Source organism: Meleagris gallopavo, chromosome 10 (assembly GCF_000146605.3).
Source record: "Meleagris gallopavo isolate NT-WF06-2002-E0010 breed Aviagen turkey brand Nicholas breeding stock chromosome 10, Turkey_5.1, whole genome shotgun sequence".
NCBI classification, from domain to species: Eukaryota; Metazoa; Chordata; class Aves; order Galliformes; family Phasianidae; genus Meleagris; species Meleagris gallopavo.
Window position 1 is genome coordinate 25,949,749 of NC_015020.2, and position 27,232 is coordinate 25,976,980.

At 41.5% G+C, this 27,232-nt stretch overlaps 1 protein-coding gene across 1 annotated transcript; it reads left to right on the top strand.

Annotated features, from left to right (window-relative positions):
* The first annotated feature begins 505 nt into the window (after positions 1-505).
* LOC100549733 (microtubule-associated serine/threonine-protein kinase 2) lies at positions 506-27,232 on the top strand. The gene is made up of 19 exons (XM_010716314.2): positions 506-514; positions 833-965; positions 3,053-3,114; positions 3,749-3,834; positions 5,545-5,753; positions 6,447-6,585; positions 7,009-7,141; positions 8,179-8,344; positions 9,065-9,166; positions 10,868-10,990; positions 12,310-12,419; positions 14,849-15,003; positions 16,068-16,360; positions 18,708-18,923; positions 20,696-20,922; positions 22,323-22,445; positions 23,451-23,587; positions 23,692-23,879; positions 24,530-27,232. The coding sequence occupies exons 1-19, from the start codon at positions 506-508 to the stop codon at positions 26,590-26,592; spliced, it is 4,674 nt and encodes a 1,557-aa protein (XP_010714616.1). The 3' UTR covers positions 26,593-27,232.

Sequence of the window (27,232 nt, forward strand, 5' to 3'; positions counted from 1 at the left end):
TTTTTTTGGTAGTTTGTGAACATTTCACTAAAAAATTTTGGAAGAATCTTCCTCATTGCTCCCAAATGATGAATGATGAGGTTTGTAGGGGCAGAATTACAGTAACGTTGTGATCTTGCAGTAGTGCTCTTGCACCCAAATGTTGTTTTAGATTTCCAACTATATCTATTGGTGCAATAAAAGTGATCACACCTGCTTATAATCTTTGCTTTCTTTTTCCAAGTGTGCTAAACCTAAGCTGATAGGATAATCCACCGCCTACCCTGTAACAGTATTTCTTATACAGAGGTTGAAATATTCTGCTGGTAGATTAGATTAATAATTTTATTAACAATTCTATTAGTGATTTCTAATATTGGGACAGTTACAAAATGAAGTGAATGGGTTTATGGTTTGATTAGAAGTGATATTTGAAAGTAGGAGAGCTTCATATTGGCTTATCTCACCTGTCAGAGAGGGCAGAAGATACTTCAGCCCTCTTTAGTCCTCTGATTAGGACATCCCAATGGCAAAAGTAGGCTGGGGGTCCAGGTTAACACTTACATTATAATGACCGTATTATCTGATAGTTTGTGTTTTGTTCATAAAAGTTCCTGCTGTCCTTGTCATGTTTTGAATGGCAGATATACAGCCAGCAGACTATGGATGTGCTCTGTTTTTGCAGAGCAGGATGAGATGCGTTGTCTTGCTTACTGAGCCCAGAATTGGCTTTGAGTGTTTCTGAGGAATCCAGATAATTCAACCCACTCTTCTCTCTCCTGTATAGCAATCTTGTAATTGTAAAGCTGAATCATGTGCCCCTCTTTCTGTCTGTCTCACCACCTTGCTTTAGGAGTTTGATCCTGAAGAGTTCTACCACTTGTTAGAAGCAGCAGAAGGCCATGCCAAGGAAGGACAAGGAATTAAGTGCGACATTCCTCGTTACATTATCAGCCAGCTGGGACTCACCAGGGATCCCCTGGAGGGTGAGAGCTCCGGCTTTGTGCTCACCACACTGCTGACAGGATAACCAGATCTCCAGACTCTTAACTCCTGGTCATCACAAGCTCAAGGAGTCCTTTTTTTTTTAATTTTATTTGTTAATTTCTAGGCCATTTTTCTTTATTTTCCTGTTTGCTGTCAAATTCCAGACTGTCCTTTCCATCCCCACATCTCAGAGGAGCATTGCTGGTTCAAGGACCACGCATCAGAAGTGACAGTTCTTTACTTATGGTGTTAATAATGTCTCCCTGTATTATAGCTAAAAAAAATGATAGAAAATGGCTTTATGATTTAACTGTTTTCTCTGGGCTGTTGGGCAGTAAAAGTAAATATATTATTTCTGTTCTGCCACTGCTGGAGTGCTGCTGAGTTGAATTCAGTCATTTGTTCAGTTCATTTGTTGTCCTCTCTGGGAGAAGTTGAGGCTTTCCATAAGAAGCCAGGACTAGTGCAGATTTTTGAGTGGAATGTTTGTATTTCTACATCTTAAATATCAGTGAAACCGAAAAGACTAAATTACATCCAACACGGTGTGTCACCAGAGTAGGAGGAAGAGTGCCTCATTGCATTGTCTGATAACTGAATACTTCATGTGAGAATAGCAGCAATATTGATGCATGATTCAGTGAAGAGTAGATGTATTCTGAATTTTTTAAAGTAGATCTGTTATAACAGATCAGTTAATTGGGAGTTCTCTTGGATATAAAAGTTTTTATTTCTGTTCCCAAAAGATATTTTCCCAGACAGTTTATGATAATTAACATGAATTTATATTCAGAGTAAGTCTAGTTTGTGATGAAGATGATTTATTTTACTCTTTCCAGCTTTAAGAAATGTTGGATATTGCGCTTCAACATTTCATACACTTCTAAGAAGCCATACAAATTTGCTTTTTACCTGTTACATCCAAGTCTGATCAGGTCTGTGAAATTACAGTGCTTTTCAGGTCCTGTATAAGTAGTGTTTTAGAAGAAAGTAACAGCTTTTCTGCTAGATCCCAGAATTGCAAACTGTAACGTGAATACGTTGTAAATGTAGAGAACCCCAGAAGGTCCTACTTTGGAATTTGTGAGTTAGTATTTCTGTCTGGCACTTTGCTAACCGACTTTCTCCTATGACAAGTTTTACGAGCACGCATGGCTTGCTCAGCAACAATAGAAAGTGTGACAGAGACTGGAGATTGCTGCAGAATATTTCAGCGATTGAACCGTACTTTTTGTTTCCTCAAGAGAGCATAATTTTAGCATAAATTAATAGTCTGGATAGGTCTAGTTTTACTTGTACAGTGTTTACCCGAATGACAGTGACAGGTTGACTTCAAGTGAAGAGCTCTTCGGGAAAATTTATACCAAAGATTGCTAAATGCAATTTAATAGCATTTGTTGAAATCTGACATTAAAGAGAAATTTTCTTTGATCCCTGTCATGGGAGAGAACCTTTCCATCACTAATTCCCCTTACTAAAGTCAAATTTTCTTTAGAAATGTGTGGAGATGTCAAGGTGCCTTATTTCCTTCCTGTAAGGAGGGCACCCAGAAATGTCAGTGGTGTCTGTTCAGAGACCAGTAGTTAATGTAGGATTTGGTTCTGTAAAGTTTATAGCATCTCCTAAGACAGCTGAGTTGCCTAAACTAACTGCATTTCTCACAGTTAGCTGGTACTCAGCGTTTTGCAGACTCAGCCACATTTCATGGAGAGAGGTTGTATGAATTGTAATTCTCTTTCTTTTCTGGAGTACAGAGGTGTCACAGGGCAATATGCTTGGAATAGGTTTAACATTACCTAGCCAGCAGTTTCCCCTAACTTGCATTTGTTGCTTATTTTAGAAACCATCTAGAATAAGTGATGCTGAGATTAGGACAATTAATTATATTCACCTCTATATAAAAGATTGCGTACAGTTTACAGGATGTTAAAGGTTAGCAGTGTATAATTGGGGTGACTTTTATGGAGGGGAAAGTATGTCCTACATAATCTACAAGCACCCATTGAAATCCTGTTTGTCTTGTACAAACAAAGAGAATAGTGTTTGATTGAGATCATTAGGAGTAATCTCTCCTCTTTCTTTTCAGAAATGGCCCAGCTGAATAGCTATGACAGCCCAGACACTCCTGAGACAGATGATTCAGTCGAGGTAAAGCAGTAATCCACTCAATACTGTCTGGCACTCTTTTTTTTCTCTGCAAAGAGGTAGTCTGCAATAAAGAATTAATGATAATGCAAAGTAATTTTAATTAAAAGAGGAAAAAAGTGCTGACATTCAAAAGTGCACATTAGAACTAAAGTATACGCTAATAAAAACGTGCAGATCTCAGTAGTGTGGAGGTGAAATCATTAAAGATGCAAACAGGCTTTAGCATCAGATTTTGGTGATGTTTCTTCAAGTTGCATATAAGAATCATTTGGAGAAACTTTATTTGCATTTGTAAAACATGATGGGAATTGAAGAGAGATGACTGGTGGAAAAAAAACCTAGTTATATAACTCATTAATTTTCAAACATCTGGAATTTTTTAGTTTATTTGTATTTAAATAATATTAGGGAAAGGTCCAAGCCTTCTGATTTACCGTGCTAATGCTTGTGGGGGGAATCTGCAGGGCTGCTGGAAGTACTGAGAGTTATCCCAAAGCTGAGAGCTCCTGAGCTTTAGAGATGGATTGAGATTGGATGAATGGTACTCAAAGAAGAAATGGACGGAAAGAAGTGGCATATAGAATGAAGTTGTTCCTGCACTCCTCATTTCCTTTTCTTCGTCTTCTTTCCCCAGAGCCGTGGAGCCTCTGTCCAGTCAAAGAAAACTCCATCCGAAGAGGAGTTTGAAACTATTAAACTGATCAGTAATGGTGCTTATGGGTAAGGCTTTTTAGGCTTTGCTTTGAAGAAAATACTGCTATCATTGTACCCAGCAAGGGATTATAGCAAAGCTAAGGAAGTGAATGGATTTTACTGGGCCCAAATTATAAATGAATTTTGCAGAGGTTTTGAGTTCCACACTTGTGATGTCTTCTGCGTTCTTGGTTGAGATGCCATTTCTTTTATGTGTTCTGGATTTCTTACCCTATGCCCCCATACCTGGAAGTAGTTCCCAACTATGACAGCCTTAACATTGTACTGAACTGATAGTTCACCCACCTCCCTAGTTTATTGTGGGATTTCCTAAACAATAGGTCATGGTGGGTTTTTTTGTTTGTTTGTTTTTTGTTTTTGTTTTAAAGGCAGTTTCAAGAGTGAGAAAATTATTCTGTACCCACTTCTTTACTGCTTACCAAGGGCTCACTGCCTGAATTTCCTTCTGTGCTGGGTATTGAAGTCCTGTGATTTCTGTTTGTATGAAGGCTACCTGAGTGAGTGTGGGTAACATTTTGTAGTTGTAAATGGTTACTAGTGACTCAATCAAACAGCAGGAAGGAACATTGAGGAAGGCTTTGTTTATAGTTTTCCATTCTTCCATGTATGATCATGTATTTGTGGCTGTTTGTGAGCTGGGCGAATCTGCTGTAATATGTCATGCTGTAAGAGTGCTGTTAGATTTTATTATACATTAAAGAATCAAAGATGAAGCTGCTGGTCAGTTAAAATCTGAATTTTATTAAAATTTTAAAGATGATTCCTGACGCTTTATCATTACCAAGGATATTCATTAGGCTATAAATAAGAGCAGTGATTCAGTAGGTAATAATCAACAAAACTTAAGCATGTGCTTGAGTATTTTGTCGAAGTGAATGCATATTTAACAGCAAATTTAAAAAACAAACAAACAAAAAACAGTGGAAAAAGTGCATTTTTGGGTCTTTGAAGACATGATGGAGCATGTTGAAGCTCCATATTGTTAGATAAGAAGCTTTTGTATGTTTTCAGTCATATGTCTGCTTAGCCTCCATGGTTTAAACATAAATTTGCAAAAAGTGGGAGGTGAGGTATAGTTTTGCTGTTACTCATTCCTGTCTCCATGCTGGGTGTGTTTTATAGTGAGCTGCTTGTGAGACAAAATACCATGTTAAATGTAATATACTCTAGAGGAAAGGAAGCAAGTACTGATTCAATCAGGCAGGGAAACTGGATGAAAATTTTATTTGCAAACTGTATTATTAATGTGCAGGAATCTAATGATCTGCAAATGATAGAAATGTAAGAGATATTGAAGGAAATCCCTGGTGACAATGTTGCATCAAGTTAATTTTATGGAGTTTGGAAAGAAATCATGCTGATTTCATACATTTTTTGGTACTTTTTTTTTTTTTAGCGAAATGGTGGCTACAGTGTTGAAAAATATAAGCCCCATTGCACTGATACTTAAATAAATTTGTAGTATTTGTGCCTGAAATATATATATATATTTTTAGTCACATCAACAAAAATGTTCCGTAATTCTCAAAGACAGAATAGGTTTTGAAGGAAGCATTGTGGCCTTCCTCTTTTCTAGGGGAGATAGGCAGTGAGATGAGATTTCATGGAATCACAGATAAGTCAATCAGAATCCATCCAAAAGAGTTATCATCCACTGTTTTTTTAACTAGTTCAAACAGAAAATGGAACTTTTCCTCTTGGTACGTGATTTTCTAGAGCGGTGTATTTGGTGCGCCACAAGACCACCCGTCAACGTTTTGCCATGAAGAAGATCAACAAGCAGAACCTAATTTTGAGAAACCAGATCCAACAGGCTTTTGTTGAGAGAGATATCTTGACGTTTGCTGAGAACCCCTTTGTAGTCAGCATGTTCTGCTCCTTCGAGACCAAGCGCCATCTGTGCATGGTTATGGAGTACGTGGAAGGTATGTTTGTCATAACCTACAAAGAGCAAATGGCTCTTAGAATGTACACGTAGCATGTATGCAGTGTGTTTCATCTTAAAGGATGCTGTTTCCAAGTGATTTATAAGATATGTGCTTTTGGATGTAATACTGATGAGCACACTGCTCTGATTGCAGAAAATGGGAAGAATATCTTAGGTGTGTGCTGTTTCTTTCTTCATGTAGAGTGAGGTCAGTCAACCCTGCAGCTACAAGGGAGGTCATGATGTCCTTTTAGGGAAGAGTATATGGACTGCTTGGGCTGGAGAAGTGACTCATTCTACTCCTAGTATAGCTTGGCATAAGGAGATAACTCCATTTGTGAATCCCAGTGAGTAATCCAGCATGATCACAGTGGAGATGAGGAATTATAAAGCCACATGTAGAAAAGCTATTGGGGTCAGAAGTCAGCATGAACTTTCCAGTCCTCACTGGAAAGAGATCCTCCTGCTCTCTTAGGGGATGATATGGCTGAATCCATAACACTAAGATTTTTGTATTTATTTGAAGCTCAAGAGAGAGTTGAGAAACAGTTTTGAATTCCATATAACAAGGTTGAAGGAGACAGATTTTAGGAAACTCTCTGTAGTTATCTAGTACTATTGTGCTGTAGCCATTCTTTTTTGTTGCTGACACTTGCCATTTCACTGTGCCATATTTGGAACTCATTTCTAGGGGGTGACTGTGCGACACTTCTCAAGAACATCGGTGCCCTACCTGTTGATATGGCGAGGATGTATTTTGCTGAGACTGTTCTAGCGTTGGAGTACCTACACAATTATGGGATTGTTCACCGTGACCTAAAACCTGACAAGTAAGTCTTGAACTCTGCCAAAGCTTTAGGATGAGAGCCAGTTCTTCGGAGACTTTCTCCATGGGCAAGAGGACGTGGTGGCTAGAGACAGTAGAGATTTTTGATGACATCTAACATGCAGGAGGTTTTAGGGAGTCTTTTGCTGCTGATGTGTAGAACCAAGTAGACACAGAGAGGGAATAGGGTGAACATCTTCAAATATTACCTTAGAGCTGTTGCTGCACTGCTGAAATGTGGCAGAAGGCAGCCTGAATTCTGCCTGCCTTAGCTGCTCTATGATGATCTGTTTCATAGGAGGTTTATTCCAGGAGCTTAAGAGAACACTGAGAGCATGCTTAGCATTGCCCTGTGTTCTTATATTTTTAGTTCATTTTGGGAAACAATTAATTGAATGTTGGATTATTTTGCTTCTCTTTCTTCTAGTCTCCTGATAACTTCCATGGGTCACATTAAACTTACAGACTTTGGACTGTCTAAAATTGGATTAATGAGTCTTACAACTAACCTTTATGAGGGACACATTGAAAAGGATACCAGGGAGTTTCTGGACAAGCAGGTAAGCTTGAGGTTACTGTTTTTACAATGGGAGGAAAAGATACAAGTCCTTTCTTCTACCTGTGCACAAGTTTGTATTGTTTTTTGTTTCAGTTTCTTGCTTTAAAGTGGTGTGCTTCAGCTCTTTGTTTGGGACATTAAAGGTGTGCCCTGGGCTGCAACAGTTCTTTTAGGGATGTAATATAGCTTTTGCTGGAAGGTTGTTTCGCAGTCTCCCCCTTCTGGTGCTTAGAAAGTTTGTGGCAAGTTTCTATAGGCTTTTGTAATTTTGTCTGATGGCTTAATAATTGATTTTCATTGCCATGGTGTTTACTAGGGGTCTCTTTCCCCCTTAGCCTTCATTTTGCTAGGCTTAACCAGCCAAGTTCTTTTAGATAATGGGATAGATTTTCCTTTGATTAATTAATAGCTCTTCCATGCACCTGTTTCAGCTTGATTTCCTGGGCGTCTTTAACAGGAACTATATAGTATATTCTGGATACAGGTTTCTGGTGCCATGTATAATGGGATTAAAAAATGCTTATCTCTTCTGAAAATACTTATGATCACAGCAGAATCTTCTTGTTTTTGTGTGCCAAGTGTTAATTCGTAATTATCCTGTGGTTAACTAAGAGCACACACGGGACCATGTCTCCTTTTGCTTCTGAATCACAGTATTTTTTGTAGCAGGTGTTCTCTGGTCACTAGTTCATGGTCTTGCATTTTGCAGTATTATGTTTTTTACAGCTGTTTTGCTTCCGTTGTTGTTTTGAAGCCCAAGGCAACCTAGTACTTCCAGCATGAAGTCCTTAGCGGTTGTGCCAGCTGTACATCCCAAGTTTAAATGATGACGTTTATCACCATGCTGAGTTGCTAATTCTGCATCAGTGGAACTAAATTCTGCTAATGCAGAGAAGTGGGAGTTCTGTCAAAATTCAGTCCCTGATATATATAGTCATACCAGTAGCAATCCGTCAAGCAGATAGATGTATGCAGACAGAATATGATTTGAATTTGGCAATCTGTAGGCTGATTGCTTTCTTCTGTGTTTCTCTTGAGGTCTGTGGGACTCCGGAATACATTGCCCCAGAAGTGATCCTACGGCAGGGCTATGGGAAGCCGGTGGACTGGTGGGCCATGGGAGTCATCCTGTACGAGTTTCTGGTTGGCTGCGTTCCTTTCTTTGGTGACACACCTGAGGAGCTGTTTGGACAAGTGATCAGTGGTATGTTTCTGTTCTGCTCCTGTTCTGCTACAAAGTAAATGCTCGAAAATATTGAGGTTCAGTAGTTTGCTCAGGAAAGACTAGATGTAAAGCAAAGGCTTTTTAATTTGCAAGCATTTATCTGTCTGTCAAAGTAACATCTGTCTTGATTCCAGCTATTGAAAATTGTCGAGTACTATCTAGCTTAATAGCTCTGTCATTTCTCAATGAATGTGCCACTGAAAACATTTCCTATTGCGAGTGCTTTCTGAAACAGTACATTTTTAACACACTTGGCAAATATCCTTTGTAAGAAGTGATTTTCAGTGAAGAAATAAACTTAATGTATGAAATGTTTACCTGCAAGTTGTTCGCTTTGTTCCAAGTCTAACTAGTGTGGAATGTGTGGGCATGGGGTACAGCCACAGTATTGTCAGTGTCATTGTTTATGGATTGTCATGGAAGTCCCATTTCATACTTTATTAATAGAGTTCTTAATGCTTTTTTCTCCTCCACAAGCAGTGCTTGGATTGACAGCAGCTCTAGCTGAGGCTGGATTTTATGCATTTTGGAAAATGTCAATGCTTGAATTATGTTAAGTATGCAAGCTGCTGAATTCAAGGTATTTGCAGTTCTGGGGAAGTACTGAGCACTGCATTTTACGGTGTAGGAATGTGAATGGTAATTCAAATTGGTCAAAATGAAGCAGATAGAAAATGTCAAGTCTTTTTTTGTCCCCAGATGAAATTGCCTGGCCAGAAGGTGATGATGCACTGCCGCCAGATGCCCAGGACCTCATTTCTAAGCTCCTCCGCCAAAATCCTCTGGAAAGAATGGGGACAGGTAGGAGCCTAGCATATAGGAAATGCCAGAAGCATGAAAAGAAGCTACTGTGGCTGTGAGGCACACCAATCCATGTTGAAAAATGCTAGTATAGAGCTGGGGAAAGCTTTATGCTGGATTTGATGAAGCTCTGAAAAGTAGTGTGCTCACAGTTCAGGCAGGCTGCCCAGAGAAGTGTGGTGCCCCATCCCTGCAGGTGCCCAAGGCCGGGCTGGATGGTGCCCTGGGCAGCCTCTGGTGGGGGCAGCCAACCCAACCTTTCTATGATTCTAAGAAATATTACTGTATTGTCTGGAAAACAAGGAAAAGGCAGCATCAAGTTTGCAACGTAACTTCTCAAATCTCTGCTGTTCTAGTTAAGGCTTGAGGATTTTGCCTCAATTCGAGCAGTGCGTAATCAGATTTCTTTGCACTTCCTTCAACTGGGGGCTTAATCCCCTACACTGAAGTGTAATAAAATAAATGAAAACTCATGTGTTCTTAGAGGTCTGTACTGGGGAATCCTCCAAACATATAACAAAGTCTGATAATCTGTTTGGCAAAGTCAGATACGTATGTTAATCTTTTTGTATTATAATATCAGACTTGAAGTTTTACAAGCCAATGCTTCTCATTTCCTGGTAGTAAAGAAATATCAACAAACTTCAACAGCCCTCTTGTTTTAAAATCATTTGTCCAGCATGGGTTGGACAGGTTGTCTGTTTTGTTGACTTGATTTGTCGGATTTAATTTTGGATTTTTGATTGGAAAACCACAATTTAAGGATAAAACAAAACAAAAATGTATAGCAATTACAAAAGGCATGTATTCAGTAGACCTAACCCATGTGCATATGAGGGTGATGAATAGGTCATGAATTAATAATCAGATGATTTTCACATGTTTTTTTCTACTTCAAGTCTGTGTACTTGAAAGGTGTTTCTGTCATAGAAAAGATGTAGAGTTTCTTGCCTTACAAAATGAGTTGATGGACTGATTTTTCTGATTTCTTATATACCTGTAATGCTGAGATTGCTGTTCCACTTGGCATCTCTTACTGCCACTGGCACTCAGCAAACCTTTCATCTCCTTTCCTCTGCTATTCTCTTTTTCAAAAAGACAGTGGCATCTTTTATGAATATTAATTTCGTCTGGAAAGAAAATAAGCCCACATGCTAGCATACAGATAATCCTTCTTAGTTTTTCCTTTTGTGTATTCACGAGGTTAATAACTCAGAAGATAGTAGTTAAAAGATACTAATTCAGGAAGATATGTAAGCCCCTGCCTTCATTTAAGCAAATGGATGAGTTTATTTGTGAAAGTGGAGCTACTCGCATGCTAAGTACCTTTTAGTTTGTTCTTTTTATTTAGCTATGAACAAGGTGGTATTTAGAGTTTGGAAAATTTAAATTAAGATGTTAATTAGTTCTTAATCTTGCAATTCGCTTTAGAATGTAATAGCAGATGCTGTCTTCCAGCCTGTTTAGTCATGTGTTGTCATTAAATATGAAGAGGAGGTAAGAAGGGAGAAATTTCATTGAGATTTTACCCTGTATAACCACTTTGGTAAAAGGATGAGTTGTTTCTCAAAATTCCTGGAAAAAGCATGACTTAAATGTACTCAGGTACATTCTTATAGACTCTTGATATTTCTAGGTTTTGTTTTTCTTGTTATGCAAATACTGAAAGAAATACCCTGCAATAAAAGATTTTTCTTTCAGGTAGTGCCTTTGAAGTGAAGCAGCATCGGTTCTTTAAGGATTTGGACTGGAATGGATTACTTCGGCAGAAAGCTGAATTCATCCCCCAGTTGGAGTCCGAGGATGACACAAGCTATTTTGACAGTAAGACTGAAGATTAGGCATAAACTGCATCATACTTTTTGTGCCTACTTCATTTCTGAAATTGTCAAAGATAAGACATTGTTAGGAATTGAATAGAGTGCTGGATGGAAATTACTTCAGAAAGTTTCTGTAGAATGCCAAGTAAGGCTTCTTTGAAAGCAAATGAGTTTTAAATGAAAAAACATTGCTGTTGAAGTCAATTGGCCTTTCAGTGGTGCCTGTGAACTTGCCAGCCGTGGCCGAACAGTGAGATGCTGTGTTTGTTGTGCTCGATTTATCACAGTACTTCCAAAGCATTTGGTGTATCCAACTCCCCTGAGTTCTTGAGGATATATATTTTTTTCAACTGTTTTCAGCTAACCCAACAAAAAAACCACAACCCAGTTTGGGGGACAGGTTTTTAGACTAGGGGTACAGGTATGGGAGGGGACCTGCTCAGCAGGTTATCGGGATGACTTTGATGCAATCACTGTATAAAGGCTGGGAATCTCACATCAAGAAGTATTTCACAGAGACATTGATAAAGGCTGGCATTGCTGTTATAAACCCTAATGCAAAAAATTTTAGAATTTATAAAAGTAGCTTTCTGGCTGATACAGTGCAGTAAATTTGGCTCAGTACAGCTATCAGCTTTCTGTAGCCAAACTTATTAACGTCCCCCTCTGCAAAATCTAATGTGGCTGGCTTAGAATTACAGTGCTGCAAATCTCATAGCACAAAATCTCTTTGGAGGCAGTTTAGATTTTTTGCATTAAAAATAGCTTTGCATATTGGCTGCTTGCCCATTTTCTTTCATAAAATCTAATCCTTTTCTAGTTCTAGAAGGGAGGAGAGGAAATATTTTGAGGGGTAAATATTTTTATTTTTTAAAGACGGCTTGCATCTGTGTATGCAGGGTAGGCTTCTTGCAATCATAAAGCTGTTGATTTGGAAATTGGGGCAATGAATTATTTCCTTGTTTCTTTCCATAGGATTGCATGCCTTAGGGAAGAAATATTCTTACTACAAAGGCTCTGCAGGATTAGACACACAGAGAATTTATGCTGAGTATCAGCATTTTGAGCATAATATAGCTGATGATATAAGATAAATTCAGAAGGAAGGAGGTATTCTTCCTTGCTAGGTGTACAGGATGAGCAAAACTGCCTGAATATGTTTCATTGTTATAGAGAATACACATCATGGCATATGAACGCTTAGAGTTCTTTGTAAGTAGACAAGTAGGAATTGATACAAAGGCTGTTCTGGGGTAAGCACATATTGCTTGAGGTATATCAATACTCCATGCACTGATGAAATCTGCCATGTCTGGTTCACAGCCCGTTCCGAACGGTACCAACACCTGGATTCAGAAGAGGAGGAGGACACTAATGATGATGATCATGTGGAAATTCGGCAGTTTTCCTCGTGCTCACCAAGGTTTAGCAAGGTAGGAGCATGCTGCCTTGTAGAAAACACAAATCTAGAGAGGAACACTGTTTTTGAGGCTTTGGTGCTTCATATGAGGTAGATTTTAATCACGCAGATGATATGTGGGAATCACACAGTGTTTAGTATTTGCTGAGGAAGGAAAGAAATCTGTATGTATTTGTTAGCTCTGTGGTAGTTTGTGGCCTGCTAGAAGGTAGGTGAAAGGCTAATTGGAGAATGACATTTTGTGTTTCTTAGTGTTTTGCTAATATGCAGGGCATTGCAGAGGTCTGTTGTGTATGATTCTGGCGTAGGAAGTGTCCAAAGCTTGTTTGCTTTGAGCAGTGCTGTTCTAAAAAGGGTGTTCTAATAGGTGACAAGGTGGTATTAGGATGAAAACTGATGTTGGCGTTTTGGAATAGTGGTCTAATATTGAAAGGATCCCATGCAGTAAGAGTAAATGCAAAGTTTCACACCTATGCTATTCATTGTTTTGAACAAAAGGTGAGGTGACAGTTTGAAAGAAAAGGATCGTGTGTTAAATATGCCAGGCTGTTGAGGCAAAAAGCAGCTATTATAAGGAGCGGGAAAGAATGTTTTCTGCAAGGCAAATGAAGTAATCCTTTCTATGTGCTTAGTAGTAGGTGCAGCTTAGCTAGAGTGCTTTGTCCTGTTCTGGGAAATGTTCTCAAAAATAAATGTGGACCAGTAAAAAGAGTCCGGAGGAAAGCAAAAAGAATTATCCAGGGTCTACAAAGGATAAAACTTAAAATGTTCTAGAAGAAAGGGAGTACATTATTCTTCCTGTTCTACAATAGGTATGGAAACATGGGTGCAAAGGAGTTGTGCAATAGGTGGTAAGAAGAAGTTTCCAATGCTGAAAATTAATTAGCACTGGATTGCCTGGGGAGCTGCTAGAATTTCCATCACTGGTAGTTTTTGAGAACAGGTTGGAGAAACATCTGCCAGGTGACTGAAAGAGAGTGGTTCTGTTCTGAGGCAGGGGAATGGACAGGATGCCCCGAGGATGCTCCTTCTAGCCATGCTTTCTGGATTCAATATGCCTTAGTCAGGCTTGTGCAGTTCTCTCATTCTGCTTCAGATGATAGGAAATAAAAAACTGCTATCCCAGATATTTCGAAGTAGTACAACTCCACTATTAGCTTGGATAAAACAGATTATGTTTGGGAGAGGCAGAAAGGAGAAGAAATGCTCTTTTAAGGCTAGTCTGCTCTACGAGCAGCATTCCAACTTCTTGGGGAAATGGAAGTAGGCATTTTATTTAGGGACACTGAAAGATTTCAGTTCTTCATGACAGTTCCTCCAGATTTCTGCTGTTGAAGTCAATTTTGAAGCACTATTTCATTCTTCTTTGTCTTCAGATGAGCTGCAGTAGCTTAAGTAGCAGTTACCATTAATTTTATGGAGCTGCTCTTGGTTTGCATGACCAAAAGTGTTTAAAATTGGACCTGAGGATTAGTTGGGATTTTGAAAAAGTTCTCGTGAGCGTGTAAGAGTTTCTTTTTTCTGTCTTTTCTCACCACGAGTATTGTTCTTCTGTTAGAATGAAGCTTTTCTTTAGGGTTCAATGTTTTTGCCACAAAGAGAAAAAGTTCACTTTTAATGAATTTATTTTAAGACCTGGAAAATTATACAGCATTTGTAATGTGGGAGGCATAAAAGGCTCATTATATTTTGAAATTCTTGTCTGACAATTCAGCCATATGATTTATTAATAGTTATCTTGTTGATGCTCTGAATTTTTAATAACATTATTTTCATTAATCTCTTCTTATGTAAATTAGGTCCACAGTCAAGTGTAGTTTTAAAAGGATGGCTTTTTTTTTGCTTAATCATTTAATTATTTAAAGACGGCTGTAAAACCAAGAAAGGCACTTTCATTAAGCTGTCAGCATTATAGTAGATTCCTTGAGGAGGGCAGGACTTTTTTGTTCTGAAAGAAGCTCGGGGCAATGCTGATAGACTGCTGATAATGAAATGGGGTCATGAGTGTGATGCCTATCATTGAATTGAATTTGTGTAGTAAGATTTTAAGATTCAGATGCCAGCCTTCCAGGCTGGTAGAGTCTGCTTGTGGAGTTTTTCTTCGTGGATTTGAGAGCTGTTATAAGCAAACATCAGTTAGTTTCCATAAAAATGTTGGCGTTTCTGTGGTGTGATGGGCTGCTTTCGGAGGACAGGTGTTGGGTGCCGTTGTAGAAAAGCACATTTATTCAACGTTTCTGAAGGTTGCCTTTTTCCTTTTCTCCCTGGCACACTTTGAGCATGTCACATCTGCACTGCATTATTTAGTCAAAGAGCATTGCCACAGTCATACTTCCAGGGAGTGTCTTCCATTTTGAGAAAAGACTGTGCCCCTTGATCAGAAGAGGGCCAGGTAAGGTGAATACGCTTTCTCTGTACAGAAGGCTCTTCTGCTGTGTGCAGGTGTACAGCAGCATGGAACGCCTTTCCATCCACGAAGAGAGGAAGACTCCACCACCGACTAAACGGAGTCTGAGTGAAGAAAAGGATGACCGGCTGGACAGCCTGGGTGGCTTGAAGAGTCGGGACCGCAGCTGGGTGATTGGGTCTCCTGAAATGTAAGTCCAGCACGAGTCAGTACGTGGTTTTCTTGCAGTATCTGAGAAAGACTGACCTGTGCCAAAACTCTGTGACCTCTGTTAGGTCAGGAATGCTTCACGTGATACATTTCCACAGGTGAAACCCAATGAGTGGAATAAATAGCTGAGAACAAATGTCCAGATATGTGTATCCATTTAAGTACTAATCTTTCCTAAATTTATAGCAAATACGTTAAGCGAATTGAAAGGAATTCTAACTTTCAGCAAAGGTTTCATTTGTGAAAATGCTCATTATGTTGGAGATGTACCAACAGCAGATTTTTCTTCAACATCAGAGAATCCAAAGTCTGTTCTTTTTGTCATTTGTCATACATTAGAGAAACGGTTAGTCAAAGAGCATTAGTTAGGACAGTCCAAAGTTTCCAAAGTTCAGAGTATCCCTGCAAAAATCTTTTGTTCTATTAAAAAAACATCAGGAAAATATACAAATGCCCAGAATTTGGATTGCCACCACGTTTCCAGCATAACTGAAATAATTGTCAAATTTGTCTTCGGAAAGGACTCTCTCATTTTTTTACAACTTCTGTAAAGCTTTTACACTGAAATTTGGCATTGGAAAGCCAAATAAAATGTGGTTGTGATCTAGTCTGTATGACTCCATTCAAAAAACGTTTTATAGATTATGCTTTTAACTGGTGTTCTTGAATCAGGCCTTCTTGGCTTGAAGTTCACAGCCGCTTTGAAAGAGAAGTGAATGTAATACCAAAAGGAACATGGATGGTGATTTGTATTTTGCAATTGTGAATTTTGTAATATTTGTTATCATATTTGTTGCATTATATTTTTCTTCGGTTTTATTCCTTGCTTTCTTAGAAGCTTAACAATGGAATATACTGGAAATCTAAATTTGGGTGATGCCTTCAAAGCTTTGCTGTTTTAAGTCCTAATGGTGCAGCTCAGTCTCGTAACTTCACCTCACATTGACTTCAGAGGTGTGAGCTGGGTCTGTGCACCCTTCTGTCCTTTAAAATTCATTATCCCACTGCTTTAACGGAGGGGCTCTGCCTTGTGTTCTCCCTCAGACTGCGTAAGCGCCTGTCGATGTCCGAATCCTCGCACACAGAGAGTGACTCCAGCCCACCCCTGACCGTCCGCCGGCGCTGCTCGGGGCTCCTCGACATGCCCCGCTTCGCCATCTCTGCTGAGGACGAGGGAGCCGTGCTCAAAAGGCCTCAGTCAGAGGGGATGCTGCTATCGGCCGTGCAGTCACCGGTGCCCATTCCAGAGCAGCCCGTGGAGCATGAGCTGCAGCTGGAGAGCGATGCTGGGCCCACCACCCCCTGCGTGGCTGTCAGCAGCACCACGACACTGGCAGGTGCGTGCCCTGTGTGATGGTGTCATGCTCTGCCAGAGCGCTGTGTTAGCTTACAGGTGCTAACTGCATGAAACCGGATTTAGGTGTTGGGTGAAATGTATGTCTCGTGCTACGGCATGGTTGGCAGCCCTGTCTGCGGCAGGGGCTTGGAACTGCATGATCTTTGAGGTCTCTTCCAACCCAAGCCATTCTATCCTAGTATAGTTTCATTGCTGTGCTTCCCTTTAATATAACATCAGTCTAATCTCTTCAAAATTACATCTTTTATTTTAGTCCTTCACTTAAAGATCTTCCCATGCTGAGACCCATATAATCAGTGCCTGCTTAAAATGATGTGGTGCATGAGTCAGAGCAGATGACTGCTGAGCTGGGGCTGGAGAAATATGGGTGTATGGCCATACTGAAAGATCTCCACTTCCTATGATTACTTATCTGAAAGTTTTGAGTAGAGGCTTGAACTAACAATAGCACAAGAGGTAATGACTTTAAGTTGCCCTAGGGGAGATTCTGGTTGGATTTTAGGAACAATTTCTTCTCATAAAGAGCGGTGATGCACTGGCACAGGCTGCCCAGAGAGGTGATAGGATCACTGTTCCTGAAGGTGTTCAAGACCTGTGGAGATGTGGCACTGAGGGACGCAGCATGGTGGGATGGGTTGGGGTTGGACTGGGTGAACTTAGAGGTCTTTTCCAGCCTCAATGATTCTGTGATTCTATGATTCTGTGAAATTTGCTGGGGACATGGGGTTTGCATGCTACTTGCTGTCTCAGCCAAATACGCCTAAATTTAATCAAGTTGCAGTCTTAAAAAATTCATCTTGCATAGGTGAAGTGGTGTTAGAAATCAGTATGTGACTTCCCAGAAGCTTTGTCTTTCCTAGAGCCATATCCCAGTGCTGGGCTGAACAGAACTTTGTGATGGTGCCCTGGAAGAAATCAGTTGCTGGGAGAGGCTGGGAGCAAGCAGGCAAAGAGGTTGTGGATAGGTTGTAAAGGGAGGGGTGACTGAGCGTGGAGTCAGAATGGCAGCGGGACTAGGCAAGGACAAGCTGAGGGGCACTGGGAGGATGTGATGTTGGGTTGTCAGGAGGTGGAGAGACCTTAAAGCAGATTTGCCTCCAGCCTGGAGTGAGGCTCAAGATTACCATTTCTCATTATCCCTCTTCTGCAATCCAGTCTGTTAAAATTACGCCAGTCGTCCCATTTGTCTCTACAGCTCATCCTCCTAGAAGAGACCATCACTTTCTCCATTAACTCATGTGAGAATGAGTAGGGATGAATGAAGGAAGTAACCCACCACATACTTGAATGACATTCTGAAACCCATTGTGACTCCCATAGCGAAACCATGGGATAGGAACCTTAGCTTTCTAACTCTGGCTGTTAAATGTTGAACTGGCATTGGGTAGCCTTTGGGACTGGTGCTTTGAATTTTTATTTTCATGGTACTTTCTGCTTTACTTAGTATGCAGAGCAGCAGTGCCCACTTAAAGAGCAATGATCAATGTTTTGTTCTGTCCTCATTGTTCAAAATGTGCCCCTTAGGCTTTATTTATTGCACGCTGTTCAAAACTTGCTTTTGAAGACAGAATGATTAATTTCCCTTGTGAACTAGCAGTGATGCTCACCCCTTTAATTTCCAAGCACCTTGTAAATTCTAATTAATGTCTTTTCACAGTGCCCCTTGAAGGTATCGGATGGGGAACTGAGGCACAGAGCTCATGTACACCCCCAGCATCTGCTGATGCTGCATGCCCAGGCTGATGTTCAAGATTATTTTGCGTTTTATATATAATTATAGAAGGTTAAGTAACTCAAGACTAAATTGCAGTGGTACGCAGAGGGGGCAAATTAAGGTTGTCTTTCCAACCACATTTTTGCTTTCCCTGGCTTTAGTACCTTCATATTCTCTTAAAGTGGCTTTTTTATGTGCGAGCTCCAATAAAACCTGTTTTTGCTATTACAGGCAGGTTTTAACTTAAGGATTGACAGTTCTTACTGATTGTAAAAATGGAGCACTTTCCATAAACCTGTTTACATCTCTGAACAATTCCATCCAAATGGCTTGCTTGCAGAACTGCAGCACGGATTTAGGATTCGTGTAACTCCACCACTGAGCAACGTGATTTCATTCGCAAGCTTTTCCAGCAGAATAGAAGCCTCTAATTTTCTGTGTTCAGAATAACACCATTTCTGTAAATAAAAATTCAAGCCCTGGGGTTTCTTCTTAGGAAAATTTACTCTTGGACTACATGTAAACATGACTTTGATTTAATGTATTTTGCCTGTAGGAGAATAGATTGTTAGGAATTCCCTGTGGTTCTAATCTGTTTTAATTTAAACTGTAGCTGGGAGCACTGCAGACTTCTCTGATCCACGCGCTCGCAGCAACAGCAACGAAGGCCCAGACTTCACCACTCCTAAAGCCATCAGCGACTTGGCAGTGCGGCGCGCGCGGCACAGGTTGCTCTCCGGGGAGTCGGGCGAGAAACGCACCTCGAGACCAGTCAATAAAGTGATTAAATCAGCATCCGCCACTGCCTTGTCCCTCATGATTCCCTCAGGTAAGAAGTGCCTCGGGCTGGGCGTTGTGAGAATCTGCCAGGACACTCAACAGATCCGCAGGCGGACCCTTCCTTCCCCTTGCGCTCTCCTGGAGCGGAGCCTTTGCTGGCAGGAGGGGAGCGATCTGACCCGTGCTGTTGGTGGCTGCTCACTGCCCACTGGGATAGCAGTGCTGCTTTGCCACAGACAAACTACTGTGTGCGGTCTGAGCGCAGCTCTGCACGCGGCAGCTTTCCACGAGCCGGTCCGTTAGAAGCAGCTCCTGCAGCAGCAGAAGCTGGTTCCTGTGCAGCATGAAGTGTATCAGTGTGGAACGGCTTTTAACCCTCAGGGTGTTATTCTTTGTTTTGTGGGAGGGGACAGCCTGCTCAGGAACTGTATGTATGTGCCTTGTTCGTGCATCGGGGGAGTTTCAGTGGCTCACATAACTAAGCATTCAAGAATTTGGTGGTGTAAATAAGTCACAGTGTAAGCTGAGGTTGCTGTCCTGGCTCTGTCTCTACATAGAGCCATAATTTGATGATTCCTAAAGCCAGGCACCAACTTCTGGTGTACAGCACGTGGAGGCAGCACTCCCACAGACCACTCTGACAGCCCTCTCCCCCTATAAGGACTTTATCCCTTTATCCCTCTTTCTGGAGGATAAGACCTTGCTGCGTTCCCAGGGCAGTACCTGCCTTAGATTAGGAGGCTGGGCTCCAGTGGGCCCACTGTGCCAAAGCAGCAGAGCCTGCTGGCAGAACAGTGCCTGCCCATCTCACTGGGAGCTGGAGACAGCTACAGAAATGCTTCTGGGCACCTCGTGGTGGTGCACGTTTCATTCCTTGTGGACTGAGCACCAGTTGCTTTCTGATCCAGAAACTCACGAAAATCTCTAAGATATGTATGTAATCACTCAGCAAAAGTCTTTCCAAAGCTCTGCTCATCTGCCAGATAAATAATGTGCTGGGTAATTCAGCAGGTGTTTCTTAGTGAGTTTGGGATTACCCTTTACAGCTGCATTTAATAATCCTACCATTTGGGATTTTTTTTTACTGATATTGACCAGCTTCACTCTGAAGTGAGAACTCTGTATTTGCTTTGTATTTTCGGAAGAGGATGTTGTTGTACAGCCAGGTGCTTTAGCCTGGCTAAGCCACTTGAGCGGCACATTCAGGCAGCTGAGCCACGTAAGTGAGAATTCAACTCCTCAGCTGTGTGGGAAATGTACTCTGACATACACCTGTAATGTTGTTTTTTAGTAGCAAAGTCCTGCAGTTGCTGCTTCGTAGAGCTAAGTATTTTTGCCCCTAAGAATTTAAAACACTACTAGAAATTACCTGCACGTAGTTGTCATGTTCAAAACTGATTTTTCTTTTTGAAGTACTGATCTTGACTGATCGCAGCACCAATGCGTTATTTGCACCAAAATCTAGAAACGCTCTGATCTTTCTGGAAAGGGGGGTTAATAAATCATACCCTTGGGCTAGAGTATTCCAGCATTGAATCTAGAGTCATTAACTATAAGTTGTAAATCTAGGAAACAGGAAAATTAAACGCTGTGACCTAGCTGTAATTGTAGGCAATCAAGGTACACGTTACTAAACATGCTGTCTGGAGACTTCACTGGGTTTTGTATTTTAAAACATGAATTAGTTGAAGCTGCAGGAAAAAATCACCACCCCTAAGAGCATTGGGAGAGGTGATTTCCTAGCTGTTCTCTAACAAGAATTTTCTCTCTTTTGGAGGCCTGCTTTCCTAATTTTTGCACACCTTTGTGTCATCACTGTAGATCACCACACGTGTTCCCCATTGGCTAGTCCAATGTCACCTCATTCTCTATCCTCAAACCCATCTTCGAGGGACTCCTCACCCAGCCGCGACTTTTCTCCTGCTATCGCAAACCTGAAACCACCAATCATCATCCATCGGGCTGGAAAGAAATACGGTTTCACTCTGCGTGCCATTCGCGTCTATATGGGTGACAGTGATATCTACACTGTGCATCACATGGTCTGGGTATGTCTCTGCTTTTCTAAGGAGTGCCCTTGGGTCCGGAAATGTAGTTAGCTGGGAGCCTGGGATTTAGCTTTATAAGTTGCATTTTGCCACCCTGTTTTCTTTCTCCTTCCGTGGACCCAAAGTTAACGTTTTTTGGGTGGGGGAAACCCTTTTGACTGTAGCAGGTTTCAAGCCCATCACAGAACCATAGCAACCTTTCTTCTTTCTTTTTTCCTTGGTTACATGTATTCACTTCCTTTTACTTGTAGCACATACTTTGAAGCATGTTTCTATGTACATACCGTCTTTTTCTTTAGTGAGGTTGTTGCACGAGGGTGAGTTACAGCTAATTTGTTCAGACTTGCGTTAGCAATTGTAGCCTGCTTTGGATCAGCTCGCTCTGCTGGGATTTTCCAAGCAGTCACTTGGAATTGATTACAAGCCTTGAAGCATCACTGCTGCTATGCTGACTGCCGAGGGATTTAGCTCTTGGCGTAGTTGCATGCTATGCTAAAAGGTCTGGTTTCCATGTCTGTATCTATTTCTCCCTGTTACTGCTGGTGCTTGATCTCTGCACGTTAACGTGTATGACTTCTAGGAATGTCCTGTTCCCTGACATAGGGTGATTTGACTTTTGCAGTTAGAGAGAATGGAGAAAGGGTAAAGGTGGTTCGTCCTTTTTCCTTGTATGCCTGCTCATTAGGCAATTCAGGCTTCACGTATTTTGGTCATCGTTTAACACTCATTCTTAGCTAGAAAAATAATCTGAAGCTGCATTTTTCCCTTGCTCCTCTTGGCTGTCCTGGGAAAATGCTGAATTTACCAAGATTCTGATATTGTTTTGCTGTCAGAGGGAGAGTTGCAGAATTCTTGAGCGTGAATGTCACCTCACTGTAAAGGAGGTTTGCCTTTTTGAACTGTGATGGGGAAAGGCAGTGAGCTGGATAGGTCAGTAAAGGGTGGAAAGTGGAAAAAGACACTCTGTTTGGGATTAAATGTAATACAGGCAGCCTAAACACATGGCACAGTCCTATTTAAAAGTCTGTCAGCCTTGGATTCCAGCATGTATGTGGTAGAATGACAAGGAAATTGAAAAAGATTGAAGTCTTGCCTGGAAATCAAGAGTATCTAGTTAACATTCTTGAGTGCTGAAAATTTTGGGAAGAGTATTGACTCTTAGTTTGGGAGGAACTGCTTTCTTGACCAGATTAACCATCCTGGCTGTCAGCCTTGGATCAGGAGAGACTGTCGGGAAGCTGGGGAGGAATGGAAGAGTGGGCTGTGCCAGTCAGTGGTTCCCTTTACCCTCCATTGAAGCAGCTAATGCGAAGGATGAGCTGGGTTGGCATTGCATTTGATCTGGCCAGCAGTCTTGTACATTCCTCTCCTCAAATCAGTCATCCCCTTCTCATTGCCAGCACGTGGAGGAAGGTGGTCCAGCGAACGAAGCAGGGCTGCGTGAAGGGGATCTGATAACCCACGTCAACGGGGAGCCGGTCCATGGGCTGGTGCACACTGAGGTGGTGGAGCTGATCCTGAAGGTAGGGACTCTGCACCATTAGGCAGTGGAAAATAAACAAGCTGTCTCATATTTTGCATATTACCTAAAAACACTGTAGATATCTAATTGGCATTGTCTGAAATACAAGCATGTACACCGCACCTGGCCTTTGTTTTGCAAGAACTCTTTGCTAAAGCTTGATCCCTAAATCTCCAAAATTGACTGTGCATCATTTAAGCTGAACTCAGGTATTCTCTTTGACATTAAGAACCTGTCAAATGTTTCTGACAGCGCTGGGGACAAAGGTTAATAAGATTCAAGTGTACCTTTCCTCAACACTTTATGAAACAAGTATCTTAAAAAATTCCAGTTTACTTTTATTTTTTTACCTTTAGGCTGTGCTAATGTTATTAGCTCTTAATACTGCTTTCTCAAGGATTATTCCCAGTGGTATTTAAAAGCAGCTTTGTAATGGTTGGTCTTAAAATTATCCAGTTAAATGACTTGCTTTTTGATACCTCCTCTGGGCTGAATCCATTTATGGAAATAAAACCCAAAGTTTTGGACCGTTCCAAGAGGCAGAATTCTTTGGGAGGAGCAATCAGAATTTTTTTATTTGTAAGAGTGAGACAAACCATGCTCTGTGCTGCAGCTTCGGCATGATGGATGCCTGCTGTGCTCACACCTGCCTTCGGTCAGAGCACGGGGAATAGGATTGGTGACAGAATATCGCTTTGCTCAACTTTCCAAGGATAACAAGTATTAAGCAGTGGGAGAGGTCAGGTGCTGTGTTCCCTCTGCTCTGGGAAGCTTTACCAGCTACCAACTGGGATCTGATCTAATCATTTGTGAAGGCCTGACTAAAGAGGACCCTCTCTCAGCAATTCCTTAATAAATGATAAGTGGAAATGCAAAGGGGGAAATGGAGTTTGACAACAATTACAAAATGGCAGGCAGTAATGAACTAGCAAGCCTACCTGCTTGGCCTGCAGATGTGCTTCATAAAGCTGTGTTTTCAGCTGTGTTCATGTCTTGTTTCTGACAGAGTGGAAATAAAGTGTCCATCTCCACTACGCCATTTGAAAACACATCCATCAAAGTTGGGCCAGCTCGAAAGGCCAGCTACAAATCCAAGATGGCACGTAGGAACAAGAAGAGCAAAACTAAGGATGGTCAGGAAAGGTTTGTTTTGTTGGTTCTCCTTTGGACATAAAATCGACCAAAATATGACAACAGAGGTAAATAAATACTTAGGGCTTGTAAACAACATTTAATATTTTCCACAGTAAGAAGAAGAGTTCTTTGCTGAGGAAGATCACCAAACAGGCATCACTGCTTCACACCAGCCGTAGTTTATCTTCACTGAATCGCTCTCTGTCTTCTGGAGAAAGTGTGCCTGGCTCTCCAACTCACAACCTGTCGCCCCGGTCACCCACACAGAGCTATAGATCCACTCCTGAGTCTGTACATTCAGGTAAAAAAAAAACAAAAAAACCACAAAACAAAACTCAGGGAAGAATTTTGCACTGATAAATTTTTGAAGAAAAATACCCAGCAGCAGGTAGCAAATCTGTTTCTAAAGTAAAATGACAGCTGTGATTACCTCAAGAATGAATGTGTTCTCATTCACTTAGTCATTTAAAAATGAAAATCCATACACCCTTTTAAAAATGCACTTGCTGAACTATGGCATCCTTTCACTTTGATGCAAACATGTATTGTAAATTGCAGTGGTTTTGTAGCCATTTGACACATTTTCTCTATTATTTTGGGAAAAAAAGGAAATAATTTGGTGTTCATATTTTGAGCCTACTGATGGCGAAGAGATTTACATCACATGAATAGCACTGGAACATGTGGCTTATCTATTTAGAGGGGTTTTTTTTTACAGAAAAACATTCTGATAGCATGATGTTTTTTGCTTTGTTCTGGTGTTGTAACAGGGGTGTGAATTTTCATTCAGAAACCGTGGAATATTATCTCGTAATATTACTGCACTGCTTGATAATAACATGACACTTTGTCTTGACTTTGCACATCTTACTTTCAATAACCTCTTTGAATGATCAGATATGTATTAATCTTTTGGTCTTGTTTTGTTGTTTTTTTTTTTCTTCTCTTAAGTTGGTGGCAATTCTTCCCAGAGCAGCTCTCCTAGTTCCAGTGTTCCCAATTCTCCAGCCAGCTCTGGGCACATCCGACCAAGTTCACTGCATGGACTGGCACCAAAGCTTCAAAGGCAGTACAGATCTCCAAGACGTAAGTCTGCAGGAAATATCCCTCTGTCACCACTAGCTCACACTCCATCACCAACCCCACAGTCCACATCACCACAGCGCTCCCCATCTCCTTTACCAGGACACTCGATTGGCAGCTCCAGTATTATTCAGTCTTTTCCAGTAAAACTACACTCCTCTCCACCACTGGTGAGACAGATTTCTCGCCCCAAAAGTGCTGAGCCCCCTCGATCTCCTTTGCTAAAGAGAGTGCAGTCAGCTGAGAAACTAGCTGCCTCACTGTCCTCTTCTGAGAAGAAGCTGACGTCCTCACGGAAGCACAGCTTGGATATCTCTCACTCTGAGTTCAAGAAGGAGATGCTACAGAGGGATCCGAGTCTACAGAGCTTACAGGAATCTGTGAATGAAACAACAGGTGGCAAACTCGGGCTAGCGGAAAAAGGGATGTTGCAGAAGCCAGGTTCCCGAAAGTTGGGTGCAATCCGACAGGACAGAGTGGAGAGAAGGGAGTCTCTGCAGAAGCAGGAGGCCATAAGAGAAGTAGATTCTTCTGAAGATGAAACAGACGATGGTTCGGAGGATAGTCAGGATGGAAGAAGATTGGACAAGCCCCCAGATAGCGGAGACCAAGGCTCAGATTCTTATAATGGGGATAATAAGTTTTCCTCTAAATTGGAAAGCAAGGATAGTATGGAAGATGATGCCTTTCTACCTGAAGATCCAAAAAGTACGGAAGATTTGCAGAAAGGAAACAGTCAACAAACCAAGGCTGTTTCTGAGCTGCTGCAAGTTGGTGTGCACCCTTCCCCATCAGAGGTTCTCCCACGAACCTCTCCAGAAAACGGAGCTGGTTCAGAAAAGCCATTCCTAAGGCCAGAAACCACTTCAAAGGAGCATAAATTGGTAGAAAACAAAACTTTTGAGCATTTTGGTCCAAAAGACAAATCTTCTGAAGCAGTCAGAGATCTAGAGGGAACTACCAGTACTCAAAAACCAGTGGACTGCACAGAAAGTATAAAATGCCCATCTGTCAAACTCCCTGAGCTTGTACAGGTTGACTCTGCAGGGGCCTCGTGTGGTAAATTTGACCTGAAAGACCCCTTGCTGTCAGAAATCAGTCAGAAAACCCAAGATCCCAAACCTCTGCTAGCACTTTCATCTTGTTGCACAGCAAGTGGGAGCTCTCCTTGTTCAATAAGCCCTGCAGATCGTGGTGAGAAGGACCACAAGGGCACACTTCCATCTGCAGAACAGGACAGCACCTCATTTCTGCATCCTGTAAGTGAAACATCTGAAAAAAGTCCCAGCTCATCCCAGGCAGAGAGTGCTCCATCTGCCAGCAAAGCGAGCCTGGCCATGGCAGCAGGCACCGTGACCTCCACGCTGCTCGTCCCCTGCGCTATCGAGAGGGCACTCTCGGTGTCTCAGCTGGTGCCGTTGGCACAGAGCGTTTTGGGCCCCTTAAAGCTCAGTATGGCTGGTTCTGGAGAGATGGAAAAGAGAAAGGATTTCCCCCATTTGGGTGCCTCGTGTAAAGAAGAGAGAGATGGGAAGCAAAAAAAGCAGGAAGCTTCACAAGCAGGAGCGTGCCAGGAGAAGGCCAAACCATCCAGTGCCGATGGTTTGACCACGAGGAGTGCATCCTGCACAGAGTCACTAAGCTCAGCTAAACCTTGGGAGGCAACGTGTCCCGTGGTGGCCAAAAAAGAGGCAATGTCCTGCAGCACTAAAGCATCGGAAGCACTGGCAGGTAGCGGCAAAGTGGCCCCAGCGAAGGAGCTGCCGCATGCTCTGGGACAAGCAGCTCTGAGAGCCTCTCCTGTGCCAGATGGCAGCACCAGGCCCTGCAAAGAAGGGACTCTCACGCCGGCGAGAGGCAGAGAGGCTGGAAGTCAGCTAAAAACACAGGACTTTCCCCTGTCACATGATGGTGCTGTAAAGAAAACATAGCAGCATCCCCGGTACACATGGACTGGAGCGTTCTGCATTCAAAATAGAGACTGCATGTTTGAATTTTGTAATATACACTAATATAAAATAGAACTTGTGTACATCTATTTTTGGGAGGGTTTTTTTCATACTGTTTTTTGTGTTTTTTCATCCTTGCTATTCTATTTTTGTACACAGTAATGCTTGCTGTTTGAGGTCTCTTTAGAACAGGGTATCGTTAAAGCAGGGCTAAAGAAACAGTTTGCTGGTTTTCCCCTCCTGCCCTTTCATTTTGCCTTGTTGTGCTCTTCCTTCCAATTCTGCCTTGAAGTCCCCAAAATTCTGAACACAAAAGAAGGCAGCTTACTTCAAAAATCTCCTGTTTTTCAGTTTTCTCGTTCAAATTCTATTGACATTCCCAGATACTGATTTTTTCTTCGGATTTACAATCTGGTTTCCTTTAACAAGGAGAAGAAAATACAGTCTGATCCATGAGTTACTCTGGAGCAAGCAGTCTTCTCCAGAGCAAGACCTCTGTCACTGTGTGCATACACTCATCCTTAAAGGATATGGAGGCAAGGGATGGAGGAGCTGGACAGAGAGTTAGCTCTATCTTCTCTTTAAACCAAATGAAAGTGTTTTATTCTTCTTTTTTTTTTTT

What these genes read in the sequence shown, in the direction of transcription:
- LOC100549733 (XM_010716314.2), top strand. An exon ending in ATCAGTAATGGTGCTTATGG is followed by an intron (nt 3,835 to 5,544) that starts GTAAGGCTTTTT and finishes GTGATTTTCTAG; the next exon opens with AGCGGTGTATTTGGTGCGCC. An exon ending in GTTTGGACAAGTGATCAGTG is followed by an intron (nt 8,345 to 9,064) that starts GTATGTTTCTGT and finishes TTTTGTCCCCAG; the next exon opens with ATGAAATTGCCTGGCCAGAA.